At 36.3% G+C, this 26,008-nt stretch overlaps 1 protein-coding gene and 5 non-coding genes across 11 annotated transcripts in view; 1 reads left to right on the forward strand and 5 right to left on the reverse strand.

Annotated features, from left to right (window-relative positions):
- Positions 1 to 201: 201 nt before the first annotated feature.
- On the forward strand, positions 202 to 417 carry LOC141337539 (small nucleolar RNA U3). Its single transcript, XR_012355773.1, has one exon. It is a non-coding gene; the product is annotated as a small nucleolar RNA U3 (small nucleolar RNA).
- A 5,413-nt stretch (positions 418 to 5,830) lies between these two features.
- Positions 5,831 to 6,046, reverse strand: LOC141337540 (small nucleolar RNA U3). Its single transcript, XR_012355774.1, has one exon. It is a non-coding gene; the product is annotated as a small nucleolar RNA U3 (small nucleolar RNA).
- Positions 6,047 to 6,617: 571 nt separating this feature from the next.
- On the reverse strand, positions 6,618 to 6,833 carry LOC141337538 (small nucleolar RNA U3). The gene has a single exon (XR_012355772.1). It is a non-coding gene; the product is annotated as a small nucleolar RNA U3 (small nucleolar RNA).
- Positions 6,834 to 7,423: 590 nt separating this feature from the next.
- Positions 7,424 to 7,639, reverse strand: LOC141337537 (small nucleolar RNA U3). The gene has a single exon (XR_012355771.1). It is a non-coding gene; the product is annotated as a small nucleolar RNA U3 (small nucleolar RNA).
- A 591-nt stretch (positions 7,640 to 8,230) lies between these two features.
- Positions 8,231 to 8,446, reverse strand: LOC141337536 (small nucleolar RNA U3). The gene has a single exon (XR_012355770.1). It is a non-coding gene; the product is annotated as a small nucleolar RNA U3 (small nucleolar RNA).
- Positions 8,447 to 12,687: 4,241 nt separating this feature from the next.
- micu3a (mitochondrial calcium uptake family, member 3a) overlaps positions 12,688 to 26,008 on the reverse strand; it is a 41,948-nt gene continuing 28,627 nt past the window's right edge. For 3 of the 6 annotated variants that reach the window (XM_073842040.1, XM_073842039.1, XM_073842036.1), the window contains 6 exons: positions 23,719 to 23,813; positions 22,475 to 22,646; positions 17,226 to 17,334; positions 15,080 to 15,237; positions 14,691 to 14,755; positions 12,688 to 13,555 (listed from right to left, as the gene is read on the reverse strand). In XM_073842040.1, the coding sequence (XP_073698141.1) occupies positions 13,549 to 13,555; positions 14,691 to 14,755; positions 15,080 to 15,237; positions 17,226 to 17,334; positions 22,475 to 22,646; positions 23,719 to 23,813 (606 nt within the window). In that variant the 3' untranslated portion in view covers positions 12,688 to 13,548. Of the gene's footprint in view, positions 13,556 to 14,686; positions 14,756 to 15,079; positions 15,238 to 17,225; positions 17,335 to 22,474; positions 22,647 to 23,718; positions 23,814 to 25,468; positions 25,484 to 26,008 lie in introns of those variants that run through there. The other 3 variants (XM_073842038.1, XM_073842035.1, XM_073842037.1) reach the window with 2 other exon arrangements.

Here is a 26,008-nt window from a genome sequence, read left to right on the forward strand (position 1 = left end):
CGTTAATTCGATTAAAGAAAATGTGTCCGCTATATACACGTGACATTAGTTAATAAGCGTATTAGTTGCCTTTGAAGCATTAGAGTTGTTTCGAATTCCATTGTTTCAGGTGTCACCTTTCTCAATGCTTTGAGACCACTTACCGTCTGTGAGACATCTAGTGTCAGGATCGACCAGAGCTAGTTTTGGTGAGTGAAAGTTAAGACTATACTTTCAGGGATCATTTCTATAGTATCTAACTAGGAAATGTGTTTCTAAAATGTTACGTCTCCCAAACCACGATGATGAGCTTTGGTACTCCCTTCTGAGCGTGAATCGGGAGTAGAGTAATGATTTATTTCATAAGCTCTACTTCATTGAAGAACGTTCTGCGCTACTTGTATGTAGCGTGGAGGAAGAGAGTATGACCAGAGTGGTTTTTAAAGCATGTTTAAATTCAGAAGAAAAGGTCTTGTTTATTAGTATTGTAATGATAATGGGTGGTTTTTTGGAGTAGTGGCAACCCTGCCTAGTATGTTTGCGCATGTGCAGAGGGTGGGAGTTGATCTGGAGTCTGTGTAACAGTTAATGGAACATCCCGACTAAGACAAGTATAACTTTAATTGATTGGGGGTAAACTTCAGTAGTGTACTACATATAAGAACACATTAGTTTAAGCTCACAGAAAGTTTGCAGAGCTAAAAGAATCATGGTGGTTTTAATTATTGGGTTAGATTTTAAGTTTAAGGCATGTTCAGGTCTCACATATGTATATAAGCAAGCGGTGTTAAAATGATTTAAAAGAAAATGTATGAACATTACATATTAAAACAAAACAAGTTTAGATTTAAGTGGATCAGTAAAGTTAATCAGACAGTGGTCTCAAACTGAACCCTTGGAGGTCCACAGATCTGCGCAGTTTAGCTCCATCCCTAATCAAACACACCTGATCCAGCTAATCAAGGTCTTCAGGATTACTAGAAACTTCCAAGCAGGTGTGAGTTGGTTGGAGCTAAACTCTGCAGAGCTGCGGCCCTCCAGGAATTGAATTTGAGACCTCTGATCTAAGTTGTCTTGAGACATGAACTGGAATTGTTTTGGTTTTAGGACAATTTGATGAAAGGTGTTGATCCACTTCAAATGTTGACTACTATATTTTAAGATATGTCAGAGAAAGCTCAAACACACATTTTAGTCTGGGACTAGCCTTAAAGTAGTAGTTCACTTCAAAAATTTCATAAATTCAAAAATGTATAGATAATGTACTCACCCCCTTGTCATTTAAGATGTGCATGTCTTTCTTCAGTCATAAATAAATTGTTTTTTGAGGAAAACATTTCAGGATTTCTCTCCATACAGTGGACTTCTATGGTGCCCCCGAGTTTATACAATTTATATACTTTTTAACCTCAAACGCTGGTCTTGTCTCGCTCTGTGTGAACTGTGTATTCATATAAAGAAGGTCAAACGCCCTTTACAAAAAAGGTAAAACAGCTATGTAGGACGATTTTGAAGTTGGAGGAAAAAATGAGATGCAAGTTTTTCAATATTTTTTTTTTATTTCTTCCTCAGCTGGGAGTGTATAGAGCCATTTGAAGCTGCATTTAAACCTACATTTTGGAAGTTCAAACTCGGGGGGGGGAACCATAAAAGTCCACTATATGGAGAAAAATCCTGAAATGTTTTTCTCAAAAAACATAATTTCTTTACAACTGAAGAAAGAAAGACATGAACATCTTGGATGACAAGGGGGTGAGTACATTATCTGTACATTTCTGTTCTGGAAGTGAACTACTCCCTTGTCTGTGAAACCAGGGCATAGTATGATATTTATAAACTGGCATTTTATGTAAGTAGTGAGCCACATCTCACGTCTATGAGTATGATATTGCATTTATACAACAGTTCGACGGCACAAGTGTGTAATACACAAGAAACAGTGGAATGTCTTTAAAAACCCTCTTTTGTGCAGAAGTACTTCCTTTCACCACGGTGTTTAAATCTCAGTTTGACAGTTGAACAGCTGAAGGACTAGTAACGAGCAAACGTTGGCCATGTTCACACAGCAGCAGAATACTGTTAGTCCCTTAATATAGTATTACTTTTACACACAGTAGGCTACGGTTATTTACAGGTGACAACCACATTCTATAACCAAACTCACACCAGTAAAATTTCAGGACTTTTGGAACTGCATTCTTGGAATACAAGCGCTGTGTGAACGGAACAGGACTGGACAACTAGCTGTCTGTCACGTCATACAGTGCTAGAGAGAGCTGCTCTGCTGCACAAACACGCGTCTATAACGTGCTGAATGCTTTGATTTGTGGTTTTGAGAAATGAGCTGTGTCATCTTAAAGTTTTAGATCCAGTCTCCAAAAGAGCCGCTCCCTTCCCATCAGTTTTGTGTTCTGCGCGCGGCTCAAATGCTCCAATCTCTACCCAAATTTAAAAGCGGCTGTCGGTTAATGATCATTTAATTGATGAACTCAAGGCTCGATTGAACTCCTGTCAGAAAGTGATAAGATTTTTAGTTTTATTATGTTGCCATCTTTGATATAATGCCTCGTTCCAGGCAACCTGTTACCCGTGTTTTTCCAAATTGATCCCTTCTAAATTTTAAAAGGTAACGAAATATGCTTTATTTTATTCTTATGTAATTGTTCTTAAAACATCAAGAGAGTTTTTTGCTATTGCAGAAGTTAGAGATACATCCGTGCTGGATATATAGGTAGGGGTTACTATAGACCCGAATATGTAATTATGATTGGCGAAACATTAATGCATTTAAGGGTTAATATATTTTATTTATTTTGTAACATTCATATTTTTTTGTCCGCCACAACATTTCAAAGCTAAATAGTGATCTATGGATTTCAAATAGATAGAGGATTAGACAGCACATCTGGGCCCACACATTCATGCCTGTTAAAGAATGCTTTACCTGGAAAGATGTGGGGAAACATCTAATAGACATCTTTTAAAAGACTTTTGCATTATATACTGTCAAAAAGGATGGACGACACATCTTCACTTCCTTCCATTATAGAAAAGTGAAGCTAAAACATCATACATGACATTAACATGTTACTGTACTTAATTCTACCAATGTACATTCATTAACATAATTCACAAACCACTCTGCTTATTTTCTCCACACTATCTCTAACAGTAAAAAATATATATATATTTTAAAGAAATTTAAAATAACATTCAATAAAAGTGAAGAGTATGAAAACTCATTGTGGTTTAGGCAACACTTTCGAAACACATTTCTAAATCAAGAAATAATATACAAACATAATTCCTGAAAGTATTTTCTTAACCTTAAAGGGATAGTTCACCCAAAAATGAAAATTTGATGTTTATCTGCTTACCCCCAATGCATCCAAGATGTAGGTGACTTTGTTTCCTCAGAAAAACACAAACGAAGATTTTTAATGAAAACCGGAGCAGCCTGCCAGCCTTATCATGGATGTGGATGGGCACCAAACCTTTAAAAGTAAACAAAAACATGCACAGACAAATCCAAATTACACCCTGCGACTCGTGAAGATACATTGATGTCCTAAGACACGAAACGATCGGTTTTTGTGAGAAACTGAACAGTATTTATATAATTTTTTACCTTTGATACACAGCCACGTCCATCTGTCATGAGCACGAGTTTGGCATCAGTCACGTCACATGTGCACGCGCTCTGTCGTAGAATACGCAAACGCCGGAAGCGATCGTTTCGTGTCTTAAAGTGCCCCTATTATGCCTTTTCAAATATGATATTTCATGTAGTGTGTCATGTAGCTGTATGTGAACATAAACTATCTGCAAAGTTGTGACGCCGACAGTGCACTATAAATGAAGTTTTTTTCTAACAAAAAAAAGAGTCGGCTCACATTCGCCTAAACGAGTCGTCAGCAATTCGAATCTTTTTCTGTAACGGCCACACGTCACGAGCTACACATTTGCTTAATGTCCGCCCACGTTCAATTTCGCGAACAACTTGCCCGCCCACAAACAGTAGGCCTACCATTTTCACGTGTATTACATCATGTCAAGAAGACGTCCTGTGCTGTGAGAGTGAATTTGTTTTATATGCCCTTCCGAAAGATGAAACTACCAAGAATGAGTGGTTAACATTAATTTTTTCAACACCTCAGCAGTCCAATTCCAATCTTGTTGTGTTCGCGTCATTTTACTAATGACTGCTTTTCCAATCTTGGGGAGTAACGTTACAACGCGAGATTCACCAAACACTTGGTTTTAAAAAATGGATCAGTGCCCAGTTTATTTGGACCGGCTTGCTCCTCTGAACTTCTACCTGTAAGTATGATTAATAATTGATGATTGTATTTTCTAGCGATCTTCAAAATACGTCTTTGTGTACGTTATGGTGTGTAACAACCCCGCTCATGTCTTGGTAACCGGCTAACTTGCGTTTCTGTAGTTCTGTTGTTCAGCTGTGAGTGCAATGTAGTCTAAAAATTGTGATTGATGCAGCTTGACTGTCTGTCTGCCTTATTAGTTTAAGTAATGATAATGATAAACGATGGCTTAACGCAGTGTTATGGATTGTACAGTGTTGAAGTTCACAACGTAGAGGTGTGCCCGGTTCGCTTACAAAAGCAAATTGCAAGCACTTTCCACAGTTATAATATGACACCCACTGAGAAACGTCCTGCTCCAGTCGTGCTTGCAAAACAGTTTCTTGTCGATGTGCCACTTCAACCGTTTCATTGTCAGACTCCGGCTTGAATTGATAGGGTAAAATCGAGGCTTTCTTTTCTATGCATTAACAGGTCTCCACAGCTGTCATTCAGTTATGCCAATGGGCGTTTCGTTTTTGCGCTGTAGCGGTAGACCAATCCAAAAGGACTGCACCATCTGACCAATCACAGCAGTGAGGGCTCACTGAAAGGAGGGGTTTAGAGAGACTGATTCTTCGAACTGCTTCACACGAGTCGTTTACGAATCATTTAGAAACGGGGTAAAATTAAATCTAATTTTGGAGAAAACTAAAGTGTTTTTTGAACTTGCATACATGTAAACCTGTTTTAAGAGACTATTACAACAATATTAACTACCTTTAACATGGCATAATAGGGGCACTTTAAGACATCAATGTATCGTAACGAGCCGCAGGGTGTAATTTGGATTTGTCTGTGCATGTTTTTGTTTACTTTTAAAGGTTTGGTGCCCATCCACGTCCATGATAAGGCTGGCATACTGCACCGGTTTTTGTTAAAAATCTTCGTTTGTGTTTTTCTGAGGAAACAAATTAACCTACATCTTGGATGCATTGGGGGTAAGCAGATAAACATCAAATTTTCATTTTTGGGTGAACTATCCCTTTAATTCTCTAAAAACATTCACTAATTGAAATAAATATATCTGCAGGTTGAATAATGTCAGATGCATTCAGTAAAACCAGTTTAGGTCACTTCTGACACTGTCTAAAGCAGTGGTTCTCAGTCCTGGTCCTGGGGGACCCCTGCTCTGCACATTTTGCATGCCTCCCTTATTTAACACACCTGATTGACATCATCAGCTTGTTAGTTCAGTTAATGGATCTCCCTCTTAATGAGTTGATGACCTCAATCAGTTGTGTTAAATAAGGGAGACATGCAAAGTGTTCAGAGCAGGGGTCCCCCAGGACCAGGATTGAGAACAAATGGTCTAAAGAATGTAACACCTAACATCAATAACATTAAAAGTTAAAAACAATAACTTGGATGTTTCAAAAGGACAAATATTTTTTTACATGAAACATCACTAAATGTAATACATAGATAATATACCTTTTCATTAATAAAACAAATAAAGTACATTAAACATAATATTACCAGAACACAAAACCACTCTGATCATACTCTTTCCTTCCATACTGCACTAACACAGCATAGAACATTCATCAATGGTGTAAAATCTATGAAATAAATCATTACTCAACACCTGATTCACGCTCAGAAAAGAGTATCAAAGCTCATCATCGTGGCTTGGGAGACGCTACACTTTTAAAACACATTTCCTAGTTAGACACTATAGAAATGATCCCTGAAAGTATAGTCTTAACCACCATTTTGCAAAACCAACTTAGGCCAGTTCTGACACTCTGAGTCTCAGAGATGGTGACAACCTAACTACAGAGATGAGAAAAGTTACATCAGAAACAACAGCTTTTTGTGTATTAAAAAGAGAAATAATTTTAAGTCTATTAAAAACATCTTTTGGATCATACCCCTTTCTTCCATAATTGCTAAAGGGCAATAAAAACATTTCAAAAAGGTTTAATGCTTATGAAACAAATAATTATTTCACACCAGATTTATATTCAGAAAGGAGTACCAAATCTGATTCTCAAACTTTTTAAGAAACAACACTTTTGAAACACATTTCTTAAATAAAATTTTCAAGAGATGATTTCTGATAATATGGTCATAATCTATATGTAGTAAAACTAGCTGAGATCTATTCTGACATTTTGAGTTCTAAAGATGATGATACATGTCTACAGCTACATAGAATAAACTTATAAAACAAAATAATTAACAGTACTATAGTATAATCAGATACAAAACGTCACAAACAAACTTGCTATAAATACTTAAAACACTTCAGATCTACTTTTAGTAATTTTCAAAACCACTCTGATCATACTCTCTTCCACCATACTGTATAAACACAATACAGAACGTTCATCAATGATGTAAAGTCTATGAAATTAATCATTACTTTACACCCGATTCACGCTCAGAAAAGAGTATCAAAGCTCATCCTCGTGGTTTGGGGGACGCTACTCTTTTGAAACACATTTCCTAGTTAGATACTATAGAAATGATCCCTGAAAGTATAGTCTTAACCTCCAATTCGCAAAACCAACTTAGGCCAATTTTGACACTGTAAGTCTCAGAGATGGTGACAACCTAACAGAGATGAGAAAAGTTACATCTGGAACATCATTAGTGTCCTAAAAAAAGACATAATTTGTAATTTTAAGTTCATTAATAGCAATTTATGAACCACTCTAATCATACCATTTTTTTCAATACTGCAAAAGAGCAATATAAACATTCCTAAAAGGTTTCAAGCTTAAGAAACAAATCATTATTTCACACCTGATTCACACTCAGCATAGCATCAAAAGTGATCCTTATGGTTTAAAGAAGCACTACACTTTTTGAAACATGTTTCTTAATTAACTAAATATGATTTCTGGAAGCATGCTTATAACATAATTGATAAAACCAGCTGATGTCTATCCTGACACTCTAACACATAAGGATGGTAACACCCGACAACACCACTGTTAAAAAAAAGGTAGCTTATTCAGATTGACATTATTTAATTACATTACTAATAGCTATCATCAGAAATATCTATAATATCCACCTCTTTTTCAAACCTTCCTGAAAATTTATTATTAATCTTATATTTACAATTTTCTAAAACCACTCTGATCATACCCTCTTCCTCCGTACTGCGTGAATACAATACGGAACGTTCATCAATGGTGTGGAGCGTATGAAATAAATCATTACTCTACACCCGATTCACGCTCAGAAGAGAGTATCAAAGCTCATCATCGTGGTTTGGGAGACACTACACTTTTGAAACACATTTCCTAGTTAGACACTACAGAAATGATCCCTGAAAGTATAGTCTTAACCTCCAATTCGCAAAACCAACTTAGGCCAATTTTGACACTGTAAGTCTCAGAGATGGTGACAACCTAACAGAGATGAGAAAAGTTACATCTGGAACAGCATTAGTGTCCTAAAAAAAGACATAATTTGTAATTTTAAGTCCATTAATAGCAATTTATGAACCACTCTAATCATCCCATTTTTTTTCCATACTGCAAAAGAGCAATAAAAACATTCCTAAAAGGTTTCAAGCTTAAGAAACAAATCATTATTTCACACCTGATTCACACTCAGCATAGCATCAAAAGTGATCCTTATGGTTTAAAGAAGCACTACACTTTTTGAAACATGTTTCTTAATTAACTAAATGTGATTTCTGGAAGCATGCTTATAACATAATTGATAAAACCAGCTGATGTCTATCCTGACACTCTAAAATACAAGGATGGTAACACCCGACAACATTACTGTTAAAAAAAGGGTAGCTTATTCAGATTGACATTATTTATTTACATTACTAATAGCTATCATCAGAGATATCTATAATATCCACCTCTTTCTCAAACCTTCCTGAAAATTTATTATTAATCTTATATTTACAATCTTCTAAAACCACTCTGATCATACCCTCTTCCTCCGTACTGCGTGAATACAATACGGAACGTTCATCAATGGTGTGGAGCGTATGAAATAAATCATTACTCTACACCCGATTCACGCTCAGAAGAGAGTATCAAAGCTCATCATCGTGGTTTGGGAGACGCTACACTTTTGAAACACATTTCCTAGTTAGATACTATAGAAATGATCCCTGAAAGTATAGTCTTAACTTTAACTCACAAAAACCAGCTCGCGTCGACCCTGACACTAGGTGTCTCACAGATGGTATTCAGTGGTTAACATCACAACCACACTGTTCATGAAACAGCGATTAGAAAAGTAACATCTAAACATTGATATTTTCACAATCACCAACACTTTAAATATTTATAATTGTTACAAATATTGACTATTGTCGGTTTACATATCGTGAACACGGTTTGTCTGTTAAAATTAGACATATATCCACATTCAACAGTGCTCACCATTCTCATCGATGAGAAAAACAACCATCACAATCACATTCGATTAGAATGTTATTACACTGTTATTATTGTTCCGATTTAAATACAATAAATATAATATCAAATACTTTGTTCTATTTGTATTAACGAAATAAATAAACTTATATTACTGTCAAAAATGCCGTTACCCATAATGCAAGTCAAACTCTAGAAGCAACACGTGACCAAGCAACCAATCAAAAGAGCGCATAAGCGTTCCATAAATAAAAACAGACAGAAGGTCACATATAAAGATATTTCGAACACATATATAATGTAAAAATGCATATTTAAAATACCAGTAAATTAAAATATACATTTTAGTTAAGTTAACGTGTCTTTAGGGATTCTATCATGAATTGGTACAGCACTAACAAATGTCCGGAGCGAAACCGCCCACTCCTTATAAAGGTTCCGACCAGAGTAAAAGCACGTGCTGTATTCTGAAGACATGCGTCTTTAAGAAATTTAATAACCAAATACAGCCAGCAGCACTTTTCATAAAATCACGGACAAGCTCAAAACGTATCATAACTTCTTTTTACTAGTGGATGCAGGACACTATTAGTTCATTTATGTAAGGGAGGATAGCAAAGTAAAGTCAACTGTGACATATTATAACCAAAAGTCTTCACACAGTAAACTACCATTAAAATTTATAGAAATTTGGGACCAAGAATTTTATTTGACACTTTGACCTGACCATGTTTTGTTTCATACCTTTCTATCAAAGTTATCTGACATTATCAAGATGAATTTGTTCTGACACTGTTTGAGTTCTTGTCATATTTTATTACCATTTTCTAAACTGTAGCAAATTAACTGTGATAAAGTGAAATATGTTGAAGGTGTCTGAATAAATTTTGGTTTGACTGTACGTGTTTATGCTATTGTAAATTATTGTAATGTATCTTTTGTATCTTATTTAGTTTCTAATTCTCATGTCTCTCCCAGCAAGAGTAAGAGATGTATTCATCATACAGTGTAGATAGCTTCACGAGCTGGTTTCGGGCATGTAAATAATTAGATAAATTAGCACAGTAATGATAATATCATATATTGGCAATCTTGTTGATGAAAGGACCAACACTACTGTAGCGTATTATTTACTTACCCTCCATGCATCCTAGGTGTAATTGACTTCCTTCTTTGAGACGAATGCAATCGGAGTTATATTAAAAATAATCATGGCACTCCCAAGTTTTAGAACGGCATAGACAAGTGTTTCTCTTCGTCAGTCCAAAACAAGTCGATCCATAATAAAAAGTGCCTCACAGGGCTCCTTTAGCGATCCGATGTGTTTTTGTAAGAAAAATATCCATATTCAAAACGTAAGAATCACTTTAATCTATTTTGCGCAGCTGTACACAGAACTTGCTGCTTTGGGAAGGGGTGTGGCACACTAGATTTTGAAAATCCGAAATTCCCTCAGATGCTGCTGCAACGGTCGTGATATGATGTCATGCTCTGCAGCGTCTTTTTATAGACCTTTTTCCTGGGTAAACGAATTCTAAAGTCAGATTGGATGCTCTTCTGTTCGGGTCTCCATAGGAACCCATTCAAATAGCGTCCATCTTTTTTAATGTAGCTACCGTCGGCCGCTTTGCGTCATTTACACACTCATTGGGGAGTGAGGAGTGAGGCACTGACCAATGATGGTCACTGCGACATTGCAAAGTGATGGTGCTATAGAGCCATTTGTTTTTTAAAAACATTTTAATAGGTTTAACATTAGATTAACAGATCGGAATATACACTACTTTGACTAGAAACACTGTAGACCGGAAATGCAAAGCATTCTTCAGGTTAAGAGTCAGGCATGACTACTCTGGAAAAAGGTCTGTAAAGTTAAATTCAGCACATGACAAATAATAATGCATTTGAAAATATAAAAACATACAATCTACTACACTTTACCGCAGTGCTGCAGTTTTAAATTTAGGTTATTTACATTCAGCTAGAGGTCATGCTGTGACATGTCGATCTCAGAGTTCACCAAGCTTGAACTGGAATGCCGCGAAATGCGAAAACTATTGCACGTTTTTTTTTTTTTTTTTTTTTTTTGATGTATCAACACTAGCAATATGTGTTCAGTTATTGAAATGTGCCGCTAAAGTTTGTATTTGAATTGTAAATTAATAAAAAAAAAAAAAAAAACCACTAAAGCACGGGCTTGCGTTTCCGGTCTGGGGCCGTTCACGTATTTTTTCACGCGCGCTCATAATGGAAGCGCTCGTTTTTTCCAGGCGTGTCCATAGCTGGGACAGCTGACCATAGCTGTTACAGGGATAACAATTTTTAGTAGCAGAGCTACTGCAAGCGATTTTTAGTTTTGGAAATCCATTTTTCCTTTGCTGAAACTTCCGCGTCTTCATGGAGAGCGCAGGTCATGGTTGCTTAGCAACGGCAGACTCCACGGGAACGCCGGCTACTTTGGAAAGAAGGAAAAAGCGGCGCGCATAGCGTTTTCCACGTGTTTTTAGGCTCTACATGTGAACGGCCCCTAATAACGCCGTTTTCACACTGGATGCGCAAGCAGAGCAGAAAAAGTGCATATGCAGAGTGGCAGCAGCACGCACACATTGTACTTTCACACTGGCAGCGTTTGTGTTTGCTGAACCGCGGCTTGTGTAGAATTCGAATACGAGTATCATTCACTCGGTCACCCATTTCAGGTGTTCTCCAACAACTGTCTGTTATGTGTGTAAGTCAGGTGTGAGTACAATGCATGCGCATTGCGTTTAATGTCACGGTTTGCCTTCACCGTTGGTATCACGTACACTCCTTTAGTTTAAAAGACATTATTTTCGAATATAATAATTCTAAAAAATAAACCCCTGAAACATACTATTAATTTTTTTATTTTATATGGTAATTTTTTATTCACAAACAAAAATTTGCAAATAGTTCCCTATCTTATCCCCTTTTTAAAATTGAACTAACTCGTTTCTAAAGTCTCTTCATCTTATAAAGAATAAAAAAAAGATTCCTGAAATATTATACAGTGTTTAAAGAAAATCCATGTATTTAGATGCTTTCCTTATATGCGTTTGTTGGAATGTCTTTGTAATATCATTGGAATGTCATTCACACTCTGGTGTTTTTTTGTTTTTTTTTGTAACAATGTTTAATTTATTATTAATGTGTATACGTTTGTGTTTGTCATTAATGTTTAATTTATAATTATTGGTAATTATTTCATGGATTTGTATGTGATCCCATGGCTATGTTCTTCTTGTACTGTCTGTTCAAGCATTAATTAAAAAATAAAAAACGTGGTGCCAATCTTAAATAATAAAGGAGTTGTTGCATGAACGTAGACGATGTGGAATAAAGTCTAGTCTTTCTATCACTGCAAACCTTGAGTTTTCTCCACACTCCCCTTTGCAATTAATTGTTGTATGGCATTAGGTCTGCTTAACTTGCCGTGTTTCGATCTGAGGACAGTAGTATTGTCAAAGACGGTTTGTGTCGTTTTTTTTTATTAAAAGCTGCTAATATTAGTTCACTTTAAATTTTTTATTAGTATGGGTCTAGGCTAATATATCCATCTATACAATATAAATGAGGAAAACAATCCCTTCAAACAGAAGACAACATTTTACAGAGCATTTCTGCCTAGACTATCTAAACTTCCAAAGAACTACAAACAAGTCTGAGGAAACGTCATTATGCGCATGCGCGGACGGATCGTGCAGGCATCCCGGATCTTGTACTGATCTGATGTGGCCGGGCAGCATGCTGTGATGCGGCCGTGTTCCACACACGTGCATATAACATGCTGCACATTGCTAGTTTACAAGATAAATATCTTTAGTTTGAATAATTTAAACAGGCATTTTAAGTTAGCAATAACTCCCGCAGTGTTTTTGTGTAGCTGTCTGATTCTGTGCGAACTCATATTTGATTTTTTATGTTGTAGATTTGAGAGAGACAACAATCTTAAAAACAGTGAGAAATTTGCATCATAGGCATACTGAAACCACTTTATTGACTATTGCATAATATTTTTGATGGAATTTCAAGTCGGTTAAGTTCTTGCATTTCAGTACAGTCTTAAAAAGCGTGCTAAGACTTAATTGCCTTAGATGGCAAATCAACCTTGTACAATCTTTATACACTCATACCTGTTCAAAAATAAATAAACTGTGTGAGAAAAATAACAATTTTAGATTAAGGCAATGCTAATTATTGGGCTTAATGCTACATGAGCTACAAAATCTCTTTCAAACTCAATTTATGATACTGGTAATACCATAAAGTATTACAAATTTTTTTTACACAGCATTATTCGGTATATTTAAACAATCCTGACAATGGAAAAAAATAAGCTTTGTTTGTAATTGACATAAAATGTATGGTAAAATGCAATATAGTAGTGTAAATATAATGATCAAAAGGGCATAATAAGTAACATCTTGCTTTAAACATTTGCATTAAAAAAATGCATGAAAATGATCTATTTACCCTGCCAGGACACCCATGTGCAACATCAAAACATACAAAAATTGTACCGTTTGAAATTCAGTTACAAGGCAGAGAGATATGCCATCTTCCAGTTACATGCAAACAATATAAATAGCAGATTGAGATTACAGAATTAAATTTGATCATGCAGTGTTGTGTAGATATTAGAACATGCAGTGCAGAGTTCTGATTGCAGGGACACTATCCCAATCCAAGTCTCCCAAGGTTTCAAAATCAGAAGAGGAAGAGGTAGATTTCATGATGGAATCTCTAGCACTATGTCTTCTCTCTCAAAACATTTCCAGAGCAGACAAATCAGTTTCTTTCTGAGAAAGAAAAGCCACGTCCCTGATTGACATTCACCTGGTGCAAAGAAAAATAGAAAAGAGTTTTCAAATATTAACTCATCAAGATTTTTCTGTACATGTATAACAGATGGTATGATTGTATATATACACAATACTGTTCGAAAGTTTAAAGAACAATTTAGAATTTTACAGATAATTTTACAGATAATTTACTCACCCCCTTGTCATCCAAGATGTTCATGTCCTTCTTTCTTCAGTCATAAAGAAATTATGTTTTTTTAGGAAAACATTTCAGGATTTTTCTCCATATAGTAGACCTTCTATGGTGCCCCAAGCTTCCAAAATGCAGTTTAAATGCGGCTTCAAATGATCCCAGCCGAGGAAAAAGGGTCTTATGTAGTGAAACTAATGTTTTTAATTACAATTTATATACTTTTAACCTCAAACGCTCGTCTTTTCTTAACAACAAGTCTTTTCTTTCTCAACAAGACAGTTAGGGTATGTCGAAAAACTCCCTTCTTATTTTCTCCCTCAACTTCCAAAATCATTTCAAAATCATACTACATTGCTGCAGAAGTCGACCCAGTGTTTGCAAAGTGAACATGCAAAGAAGATCAAACACCCTTAACGAAAAATGTAAAACAGCGATGAAGGACGATTTTGAAGTTGAGGGAGAAAATTAGATGGGAGTTTTTCGACATACTCTGACTTGAAAAAGACAGAGCAAGACAAGATGAGCATTTGAGGTTAAAAGGTATATAAATTGTAATAAAAATTAAAAAAAATTATTGTTTCGCAAGATAAGACCCTTTCCCTCTCGGCTGGGATCGTTTAAAGCTGTGTGTGAAAAACTGCATTTTGGAAGTTCAAACTCGGGGCACCAAAGAAGTCCACTGTTTGGAAATATTCTCCTCAAAAGCATAATTTCTTTACGACTGAAGAAAGAAAGACATGAACATCTTAGATGACAAGGGGTGAGTACATTATCTGTATTTTTTTATTTTTTTTATTTTTTGTTTTGGAAGTGAACATATCCTTTAAAACAGAGAACCATTATTTACTATATAGTATAATAATGTTTAACAATATTACTGTTGTACTATTTTTTTAAATAATAAATAAAATGCAATTATCCAAACTCAACTCCAATTTTTTCAATGTTAGTGTGTATGTATGTATATAGGGTTACTTATCTGCTTGCCAGTTCCTTCTTCAGACATGATCTAAATGAAGTAAAACGCTCTACAGCCTTATAGCCCTGCAGAAAGAAAATTATGTATTACTGTGGTAGCTGACAAAATAACTATTACAAAAATATTAATAGCTAGATTACATGAAAAAATACTTAAAATTGATGAAAACAAAAACTAAATTAATGCTGCTCAAATGTACTGCTATTCATAGTACATTATCAGAAGAAAAGGAAGCTATAGGTTTCATTGTACAGATATAGCAATTTAACACTAGGTGGCGCTATAATTGCAGTGATACTGCCCTTACCTCTTACAATACATTCAAAAGCTCAGAATAACTCAGTGACATAAAGGATGATGCTCCACTTGCCTCTACACCTCTTTCTTACCCTGCCTCCACGGTGCAGCCGGTCCTTCATGATACCAATGAACTCTTTGTAACTAAGCTGATCATCATGATCCACATCAAATATCTTGAAGATGGTGTTAACCAGGTGACGGGTCAGCTTAAGACCTGTTGCGACATACACTGCCCGAGCAAACTCATCTGGAAGATGAAGAGAGACACACACATTTAAAATTAGCTCCACAAATTTAATTTAACATGATCACCTCATTTTTGGGTTTCTTAATCTAGGGTGACCATATGTCCTCTGTTCCTTTGCTTTTGCTTTCTACAGTCGCCATTCATTGTGTGCTTGTTTGTACTAAAGCCTTGCGCGGGATTGTTTTCTTAATCCTGCTCCCGCAAACATTCTAATACTGAATATAATTTTTGTGCATCACGATGCGGAGTATTTAAATCGCTTTGGATGTAGGGTTTTATGCTTTGGATGTAGGCATTTTTCCCCATGGAATTGGACTCATTTTTTTTTCTCCCGTGGGTTAAAAGTTTGAAATATTGCATAAATTCCATTTGACTGAAATGCTTGTATTCTACCTGTTCTATTCTACCTGTGATAAAACTGTGGTAGATATTAGCTTTGTGAAGGATGGCCACTGTGGTAAGAAGCTTTTTAGCTGTGTTTATGATCAATCTGCATAACGGTGACTGTAAAATATGTAGTTTTTAAAACATTTTTAAGGGTTAACCCTTGTGCGACCTTATGGACATTTTTGACACCTTATGGCAAATTTTGGCTCAGGTGTTTATTTTTTATTGAAATTTTAATATTTTGCCATCATTTCCTTCAAAAAATCCATTTCACCCTCTGTACAAAAATACTCACACTCCGGACCTTAAGAACAAAAATGTCCACATTAAAACAGCAATTTTTTAACCCAGGGCCATTTGACTATAAAATGATGCAATATTTGCTAATAGGCATTCATTCTATATGCAAGGCTTCAAATTTAAAATTGTTAGCATTTTTTTACAAGATTGTGCCATTTTTTTTTTTTCAAATTTGGCATATAGCCTTTTTTTATCTAACACTACATAAAAATATAAATGCCTCAAAATTAATGTTGTTGTTCTTCACTGACACACCCAAGAATCTAATAAGCAAAGAAAAAAATTCTGCTCAGCATTTAGTATATAAAAAATTACTATTACTATTTTTAATTTTTTCATAAAAAAACACTTGTGGCATTATGCAAACAAACCAGCATTTAAAGGGTTACAATTCTGAAAATGAATGAATGTTTGGTATCTATGGATAAAACAGATGCAGGTTAAAAAAATCGACATCAGTGAAAGTGGAAAACAAAACAAAAATATGACAGTTTTTGCACATGGACATGTTTGTCCATTTTGCACCTTGTTTTTGAACGCACAAGGGTTAAATTAGATTTGAAATCTCAGGCTTCAAATTTGGCCTCAGAATTTTGAATCCCAAAGTGCATTTTACAGATGTATTGAATACTAGTATTTGTGAATTCCAAATGCATTAAAAGGATAGTTCACCCAAAATTGAAAATGTAATGTTTAGCTGCTTACCCCCAGGGCATCCAAGATATAGGTGACTTTTTTCTTCAGTAGAACACAAACAAAGATTTTTAACTCAAACCGTTGCAGTCTGTCAGTCATATAATGGCAGTCAATGGGACCCACAGCTTTGAGAGTCAAAAAACCACACAGACAAAACCAAATGAAACCCTGCGGCTCAGGATGATACATTGAGGGCTTAACAAATGAAACAATCGGTCTGTGCAAAAAACTAAACAGTGTTTATATCATTTTTTACCTCTGATCCACCACAATGTCCAACTGTCCTGAGCGCGTTCACAACAGCCGGCACGTGACGAAGAGCAAGCGACAATAAGTTTGTTTGGTGTCTTAGGACCTCATTGTATCGTCACGAGCCGCAGGGTTTAATTTGGTTTTGTCTGTGTATGTTTTTTTGACTCTAAAATCCGTGGGTTCCATTGACTGCCATTGTATGCCTGAAAGACTGCAACGGTTTGAGTTAAAAATCTTTGTTTGTGTTCTACTGAAGAAACAAAGTCCCCAGCATCTTGGATGCCCTGGGGGTAAGCAGATAAACATCAAATTTTCATTTTGGGGTGAACTATCCCTTTAAGTAAGTCTTTTACCTTGTCCAATGGAACGACAGGCAAAGTTGTACATCTGCATGGCAATGGCGAAGTCTTCAAGGTTATTGAGGAACTGGAAGAAAGACCTGAATTCTTCAAAGGTGATGCCCTGATCATGAAAGAAAAGAGCAAGAAGACACAGGGGCAAAGAAATCTTTTAATCTCAGAGATCCAATTTAACAGACAGCTGCCTTAAACTGACATTCCATTCCATTTCAAAGAGGATCTGTGAGCGACATGACATCACACAAACTTGACAAGCACTATTCTCATTTCATACCCAAGCAAATCTGTACTGAAGAGACAAATGCAATGATGGACAAAAAGAAGTCGACATTTTGATATATGCAAAAGAAATCAGATGCTGTGCCACTCATGCTTGTTTGCTGATGCGTGTTCTGCTTTTTGTGCTCTGCCACACTGCACACAATGATACATGCGACGATGAAAGGCATGAGTCATTTTTACAGCACAATGTCATAAAATTCTCAGCCTGTCTAAATGCGGAGAAGCGAAAACAAACAGCATGACATCATAGACTGGAATCAAAGAGATAACTTACAGTTTGACTGACAACAGAACACCAAGGGTGTCTTAAAAACAGCTCAAAAGTTTGGGGTCTTTTAGAAAGAAGTCTCTTATACTTGCCTAGGCTGCATTTATTTGATCAAAAAGAGTGTTATTTTGAAATATTATTACAAAAGTGTATTATTTCTGTGATGCCCAAGCTGAATTACTCCAGTCTTCAATGTCACATGATCTTCAGAAATCATTCTAATATGCTGATTTGATGCTAAGGAAACATATCTTATTATCATCAATGTTGAAATGAGGTGTGCTGTTTAGTATTTGAAATGAAAGAAATGTTTATAACAATGCAAAAGTCTAAAAAAGCCCTTACCCCAAACTTTTGAAAAGTAGTTTACGGTAGTGTACACCCAAAAATTATATTTGTGTCATCATTTACTCACCCTCATGTTGTTCAAATCCTGCACGTCTTTCTTCTGTGAAACACATTTTGAAGAACTTTATATGAAAATAACCTTTGATCCTAATGATCTCCATTTTATGGAAAAAAAAAAAACAGCCAAGACATTTTCCAAAATATCTGCTTTTGTGCTCCACAGAAGAAAGAAAGTGATACAAACATGTCATAAGGGTGAGTAAATGACAGAACTTTTACAATTTTAAACTTTGGAATTAAATGCACAGAATACTGCAGCATATTGTCCTGCCTGTCAAAACAAAATCTAAGATTAAATCTTTCCCTTGAGGGTGTCAGATGTATTAACATCTACCTGCTTTTTGGGTTGTAGAAAAAAGAGATAAAGGGTAATGAGGTAGAAAATACCTTAAACAAACAGGAAAGGCTTGTCACAGCTATGGTAATCCACATAAACCTCTCTGGTGAGAATTTAACGTAGTTCTAGTTACACATTAGGCTTAACTGTTGAGTATGTTTGAAGCTGGATTTTGTTGGATTGAGTTCAGGACTTGGCACTCCTGGTGGAAAACCATAAAATGCCATAAAAGTGAGTTTAGGGTCTATTCCGTGGGAATTTGAGAGGAGGGTGAAGTCATTCTAGTTAAATGTACAAACTGCTCAAAGGGGCCCCAAAACCTGATACCCTCAACACAAACAGATCCCTCAGATGGGACTGGGAAAGAGCTAAAAGAGAGCAGTCAGGCATGGAGAAACCTACATCAGGTGACTCTCTATAGATGGACAGCATGACAATCTGTGTTCAAACACAAACTTTGCCCCAAGCACATATGCACACCACACCCATACAAATACAGTGGGTGAAAAAGTATTTGGACACTTGACTTCGAAATAAGAAATTTTGTCATATATTATAGATATGTAGGTAGGTACAGACAGACATGTAGGTAGACAGGCAGATAGGTAGACAATTAGGTTGACACATAGGTAGATAGACAGGTAAGAAAGTAGGGTAGGGATGTAGACAGATAGGTAGAGAGATACACAAGTAGGTAGGCAGACAGGTAGATAGGTAGGGTAGGCAGATAGAGTGCCTAGTGAAAGAATTCATCCCCCTTTATTTTTTTCACGTTTTTCTAATGTTGCTGCCTTAAGTTAAACTGCTTTAAATAACTTTATTTATTAAAAAAACATTGAAACAAGTTTATTGCATAAGTATTCACACCCTCAAGTCCTCAAGTTTTTTGGGGTATGATGCGACAAACTTTGCACATCAGCATTTGCTAATTGTTTGCCATTCTTCTCCTCACCTCTTCACCTCTCAAGCTCTGTCAGATTGAATAGGGGCAGATGCATATTTTCAGGTTTCTCCAGAAAAATTTGAGGACATTCACAGAGTTGTCTATAAGCCACTTTTGCTGTGTGCTTAGGGTCATTGTCCTGTTGGAAGGTGAACCTTCTGCCCAGTCTGAGGTTCCGAATGCTCTGGACTGGGTTTTCATTAAGACTATCTCAATATTTTGGTGCATTAAGCGTTCCTTCTACTCTGACAAGAAAGCACAGCATAAGGCTGCTACCACCACACTTTACTGTTGGGATGCTGCTGTGCAGGTGATGAGCAGTTCCTGGTTTCCTTCAAACATGATGCCTGGAATTGAGGTTCATCAGACCAGAGGCCCTTTAGGTGCTTTTTGCAAATTCCAAGTGTGTTTTCGTGGGTCTTTACTGAGGAGAGGATTGAGTCTTGCCACACTGACATAAAGCCAAGATCTGTGGATTGTGGCAGTGATGTTTGTCCTTCTGTAAGTTCTCCACATCTCCACATATGACTATGGAGCTCAACTAGAGTGACCATCAGGTTCTTGGTCACCACTCTAACCAAAGCCCTTCTCAATCAATTGGTCAGTTTGGCCAGGAGGCCAGCTCTAGGAAGAGTCCTGGTTGTTTCAAACTTATTCTATTAAGTGTAATGAAGACTACATGCTTCTGTGAACCTTCAATGCATCTGAATTTTTTCTGAACTCTTCCCCAGATGTGTAACTTGACGCAATCCAGTTTCTGAGCTCTGCAGGCAGTTTAATTTTTTGACCTCAGGGCTTGGTTTTTGCTCTGATATTAATTTTCAGCTCTTAGACCTTTTATTAAGATGTGTGTAGCTTTCCAAATCATACCTATTCAATTGAATTTGCCACAGGTTAACGTCAATTGAAGTTTAGTAACATCCACAAGCAATATGAATGCTCCTGAGCTAAATTTCAACGGTCCCAGATAAGGGTATGAATACTTATGAAATAGAAGTTTTTTTTATTTTTAATACATTTGCAAAGATGTAAAAAAACTGTTTTTAATTTGCCATTATGATGTATGGAGTGTAGATTGAAGGAATAAAAGAAAGGAAGAAAATAATTTAAAACTATTTATAGATAGGTAGGTAGGGTAGGTAGACAGACAGCTAGATAGGTAGAAAGTTGGAGAAACATACAGTAGGATAGACAGATAGACAGACACATAGATATTTTTAATGTGGATGAAGCAACCAAATACTTTTTGGAGCCACTGTATATTTTATCAAAAATTTAACTTGAGAAATATATTGGAAGCTCTCACAACAAGATATTCTTAGCTGGTTGAAAGTAAATGAGAATTTACTTTCTTGAACATGTGCCACAAAATCAAAGAGAGGGAAAAGAACTGAAATACAAAATGAAGGGCAAAACCAAACACGATCTGATCAAGAGCTGCGGGACGATGGATCACTCTGGCAGGGACAAACCTCTGCTTTCTTCCAGTGTGTGATGAACAGGGATAACAGAGAGAATACAGGAAGTTTTTGTACACTGTAATAGAGCTAGAACTCAATCAGTATAGATATACTGGATACTGATGATGATATCTGAAAAAAACAATCAGGTTTCTTCTGACAGCCACTAAAGATTGGATCATTTGCAAAAAGGCCTGATTTCTTCTTTTTTCTTCAAGAATTAAAATGTATGGGCACAGTGAACCAGCTAAACAAATAGCACCTAAACAGACAAAATAGCACTATACAGCAAAAAACCCCACATAATATTACATTTGCATTAAACAAAGAGTTCACCTAAAAAATAAACATCCAAACAGCTGATAAAACATCACAATAATCCACAAGTAATCAACATGATAGAATTGTTCATTACAAACACAGCTTTTCATTTAACAAGAGTTTAATTGATGGGCTGAAGTCATGAGGATTATTGTTATGTTTTTATTAGTTTCATCATTTTGACGGCACCCACTGACTGTAGAGGATCCATTGGTGAGCAAATGATGTAATGCTAAATTGCTCCTAATCTGTTTCACTAAAGAAACAAACTTACCTACATCTTGGATGGCCTGAGGGTGAGTACATTTTCAGCACATTTTCATTTTTAAGTGAACAATTTCTTTAAAACAACTAGGCCTGGGAAAAATCCAGTTCAACCTTTCTACAAAGTGTGAGTTCGACACTTGCTTCTTAAATAAACATGGTAATAGTAAGAAGGATGGCCGTTTGCAGGATGAAAGGGTTTAGTCGCATTAGTTGGGGAGAGGTGAGAATATAAGACTATAAGGTTAAACAGCAGTTAACATGCAAGTGTCACACATTTACTATAGGGCACTTGAGCATTCAAGGGTTTATAAGCACTCAAGGTCTGGAAATATGTGTATTTAGGGGCTGGATAAGAGAATTTTATAAATGGATAGAACAAATATATGTGACCCTGGACCACAAAACCAGATTTATATAGTATCCGAAAGCTGAATAAATTAGCTTTCAATTGATGTATAAAACAATATTTGGATGAAATACAACTATTTGAAAATCTGGATTCTGAAGGTGCAAAAAAATCTAAATATTGAGAAAATCGCCTATATATTACTAATAAAAAATTAAGTTTTGATATATTTATGGTAATACATTTACTAAATTTACTAAATATCTTGATGGAACATGATCTTTACTTAATATCCTAATGAATTTTGGCATTAAAGAAAAATCTATATTTTGGCCCATACAATGTATTTTTGGCTACTGTTACAAATATACCCGTGCTATTGAAGACTGGTTTTGTGTTCCAGGGTCACATAATGTAAGTGGACAAAAATTACTTTGTAGTTGTATTTTTAATATGAGATAATTTCCTTCTTGAACATGCAATGCTGTTGGGAGGAGAAGCAACGTGTTGTTTAAAGGGGTGAAAGTGTGAGCGTGGGGGAGGTGGTCGTCACAGTTGTCCTACACCTTCCTTTCAGATGAAGTTAGTGGCTAGGTGACGTTACTCATTACCTTCTCATCAGGTATGCACTGGCGCACATTCTCCAGATAACTGCGGATATCCTCTACATTGGTGTAGCGCAGCAAGATTCGAGCAAAGTCCTCCTCGCTGATGGTGGTCATGCCTTTGGAATAGGTCAGGAACTCAATCTCCAACATCTCAGTTTGCAGATTATCCATGAATCTAAACAATAAGAACAATAAGACGAAATGTTTCTTGAGCACCAAATCATCATATTAGAAGGATTCCTGAAAGATCATGTGACAATGACAGTCAGTCAGTATTCCACATCCTGTTAGAACGAGCTGTTAAAGGGATAGTTCATCCAAAAATGAAAATTTGATGTTTCCAAGATGTAGGTGACTTTGTTTCTTCAGTAGAACACAAATGAAGATTTTTAACTCAAACCGTTGCAGTCTGTCAGTCATATAATGGCAGTTAATGGGACCCACGGCTTCGAGTTAAAAAAACATACACAGACAAAACCAAATTACGATACATTGAGGTCTTAAGACACCAAACAATTGGTCTTTGCAAGAAACTGAACAGTATTTATATCATTTTTTACCTCTGATACACCGCAATGTTTAACTGTCCTGAGTGCGTTCACAACAGCCGGCACGTGCTGAAGAACAAGCAACCATAACTTCAGTCGATCAGGCTCAAAAGTTGGGAGTCGGTGAAAGTCAACACTCCCGGATGAGTTTGCACAAGCAAATGTAATCTTTTAGTTTTTAATCGGTTGCAACAATCAGGATAAGCACAAATAAATACCATTTTGAGTAGCTGTCGTATCCACAATCTCTCTGCACTGTGTACACAATGAGTGTTGTGATTGTTTTAGGACAGTTGAACATTGCAGTGGATCCGAGGTGAAAAATAACATAAATACTGTTCAGTTTCATGCACTGACTGATTGTTTTGTGTGTTAAGACCAAGAGACGCAGGGTTTAATTTGGTTTTGTATGTTTTTTTGACACTCAAAGCCGTGGAGCCCATTGACTGCCATTATTTGACTGACAGACTGCAACAGTTTGAGTTAAAAATCTTAGTTTGTGTTCTACTTAAAGTCACCTACGTCTTGGATGTCCTGGGGGTAAGCAAAAACATCACATTTTCATTTTTGGGTGAACTATCCCTTTAAGGCTTTAGCATTTTCTTCTACCTGCTTGATGGACATTAGTTCTCATGCATCCAAGTGGAGATGTATAAGTGGCATGTTGTAGAGCTTTTTCTTAAACTCAAGTTGTCATACCTGTAGAAGTCGTCAAAAGTTAGCTCCGCCTTCCCCTTCTTGCCAAAGAAGTGCACAAGGAGAGTGGTGTCAATCATCATGTTCTCATCGGCCCGCTGCGATTGGTGAGGAGTGGCAGTAAAGAGAGAACAGAAAGAAGAAACAATGACAAAAATCCTTCTGTCTCTAGAATAAGAAAGCAGTCCATCATAGGCTTGCTGAGCCATTCCAAGTACCAGCCATCCAGAGCCTGAAAGTGTGCATCCATTTATCTTTTCTCCCCTAAGCATGTAGACATGTTCTGCGACGACGTGCAGATCTTCATACCAAAATTGGGTGACAATGGCATAAAGAATGTATATTAGACTAAAACAGAAACACAAAGAGCAATGATACACAGAAATGCACAAAAACATGCATATAGACCTGTATACATCTGGTATATTCATTTACGTATGAATGTGGTTTAAAGGTGACGTATCACGAAAATTTAACTTTTTCCATGTGTTAAGTGCTAAGAAAGGGGCTTTTATTATAATATTACCCCTTAATCTGCAAGTTTCCACCCACGGCGCCACCATTGTGTTTTCGCAAGCGCCAACAGTGTTGAGTTCTAACGCCATGGCGAAAGTTTTAGCAAAGCATGCTAACTATTCTGTCTTTGGCTTCACAGACGAGCACAGAACACTATTTAGAGTCCCAGCCTCAGAGGAGACAGGACATGGATTTATTGATTTATTTACTGTTTAATACGCTGCTGCCACATAGACCTAATATAAACATGTGGTTTCTTTTCCAGCTGTTCACCTTTACAGACATAACTGACTGTTTTTGATAACTAATGTGGGTTTTTAACATAAACTTGTATGTATAATATAACATGAAAGAACTTAGTTTAGCTGCTTTCTGTGCGTGTGCTTCGGATGTGTGCTCAAAAATCCTTATAATTAAATAAATAAACCACACAGATGTTTTTTTAGCAGAGTATCTGAGGCAAGAGCTGTAAAGGCACAGTCCTAATCTGGAAAAGCGGGCAGGGAGCAGCAGCTCATTTGCATTTAAAGAGCCTTGCATGAAAACAGTGCATTTCTGCTTTCACTCAAAATAGGCATTTTCTATATAATATAATAAATAATCTGTGGGGTATTTTGAGCTGAGACTTCACAGACACATTCTAGGGAAACCTGAGACTTATTCCATATTGTAAAAAGGGGCAGAACAAGTCTCTTTTAAGAGAGCCGTTCAGAAAAATAGTTTTGACATTAATACCAGGTGTAAACAGTGTCAAGCCAAAGAAAGTACAGGACACCAAGACATGACAACAAAAGCAAAGACACACAAAGCATCCACATAGCATGCATTTCTACATCAAACTTTCACACAGCATATCTGCAAGGGATTTGTGAAAGAAATGCACACACGTGAACAAATTCCACCTTTCCTTCTCTGGAAAGAATCTGTTTGTTTAACCATAACGCTAATGTTTAGGATCAATTTGAGCAATCTTGTAAGTATCATGATTCCTTTTTTTTTAAGTGGAGTTTAGGAAAAGGCGTTTATGTTGTTCATTCACCAGTCAAAAACACTTTTGCCAGTGGCATGGCATCCAAAAAACTTTTCTACCCATGCTTTACCCTCCTCTGCAGGAAGAGCCTATCATGCTTAGACCAGGTAAAACTAGGCATAAACACGAAACAGCTCTTTTATTCCCTGGTTACGGGCCTCTGTGCAATGAAGCGAGCCAGAATGCAAGTCCATGCCACTGCTGTACCTCTAGCTTAAAATCCTATCCATGGAGATACAATCAGTGGAAAGTTATAAAGAGAGAAAGAATGATTCTTTTTCACTAGCCACATAGACATGTATCACAGATATTTGGTGTTTTATCAACATAGTATTAAAAGAAGACAAAATTGCAAAACGGCGGCTGTAAAATTGTTCGCGGATGTCTGATGAACACACTTCTGATCCCAAGAGTATGGAAGCCTGTTTCCAGGAAAATAAAACCAAATTAAAATTAAAATAACAAAAAGCACAATTGTCAGATATAAAACCACTATTGTGATTACTAAAGTAAATACCTTTTTATTCATTTTCTTATAAGCAGGCTTCCAAAAGCATTGTAGCCATGTTCTCAAATCAGAGGCTGTTCCAAAACAGTAGGGTAAAGGTATAAAACTATCCTGTTTTCTTGATACCTAGTTTTAGCTAAATTCAAAGACAGCATCATATACACCCCCATACATGTCGAAAGGAAATTTTGCAGATTATAAATATACGTATATATTTCATTCAATATGGACAAGGATAA

The sequence above is a fragment of the Garra rufa genome, chromosome 6 (assembly GCF_049309525.1).
Source record: "Garra rufa chromosome 6, GarRuf1.0, whole genome shotgun sequence".
NCBI classification, from domain to species: domain Eukaryota; kingdom Metazoa; phylum Chordata; class Actinopteri; order Cypriniformes; family Cyprinidae; genus Garra; species Garra rufa.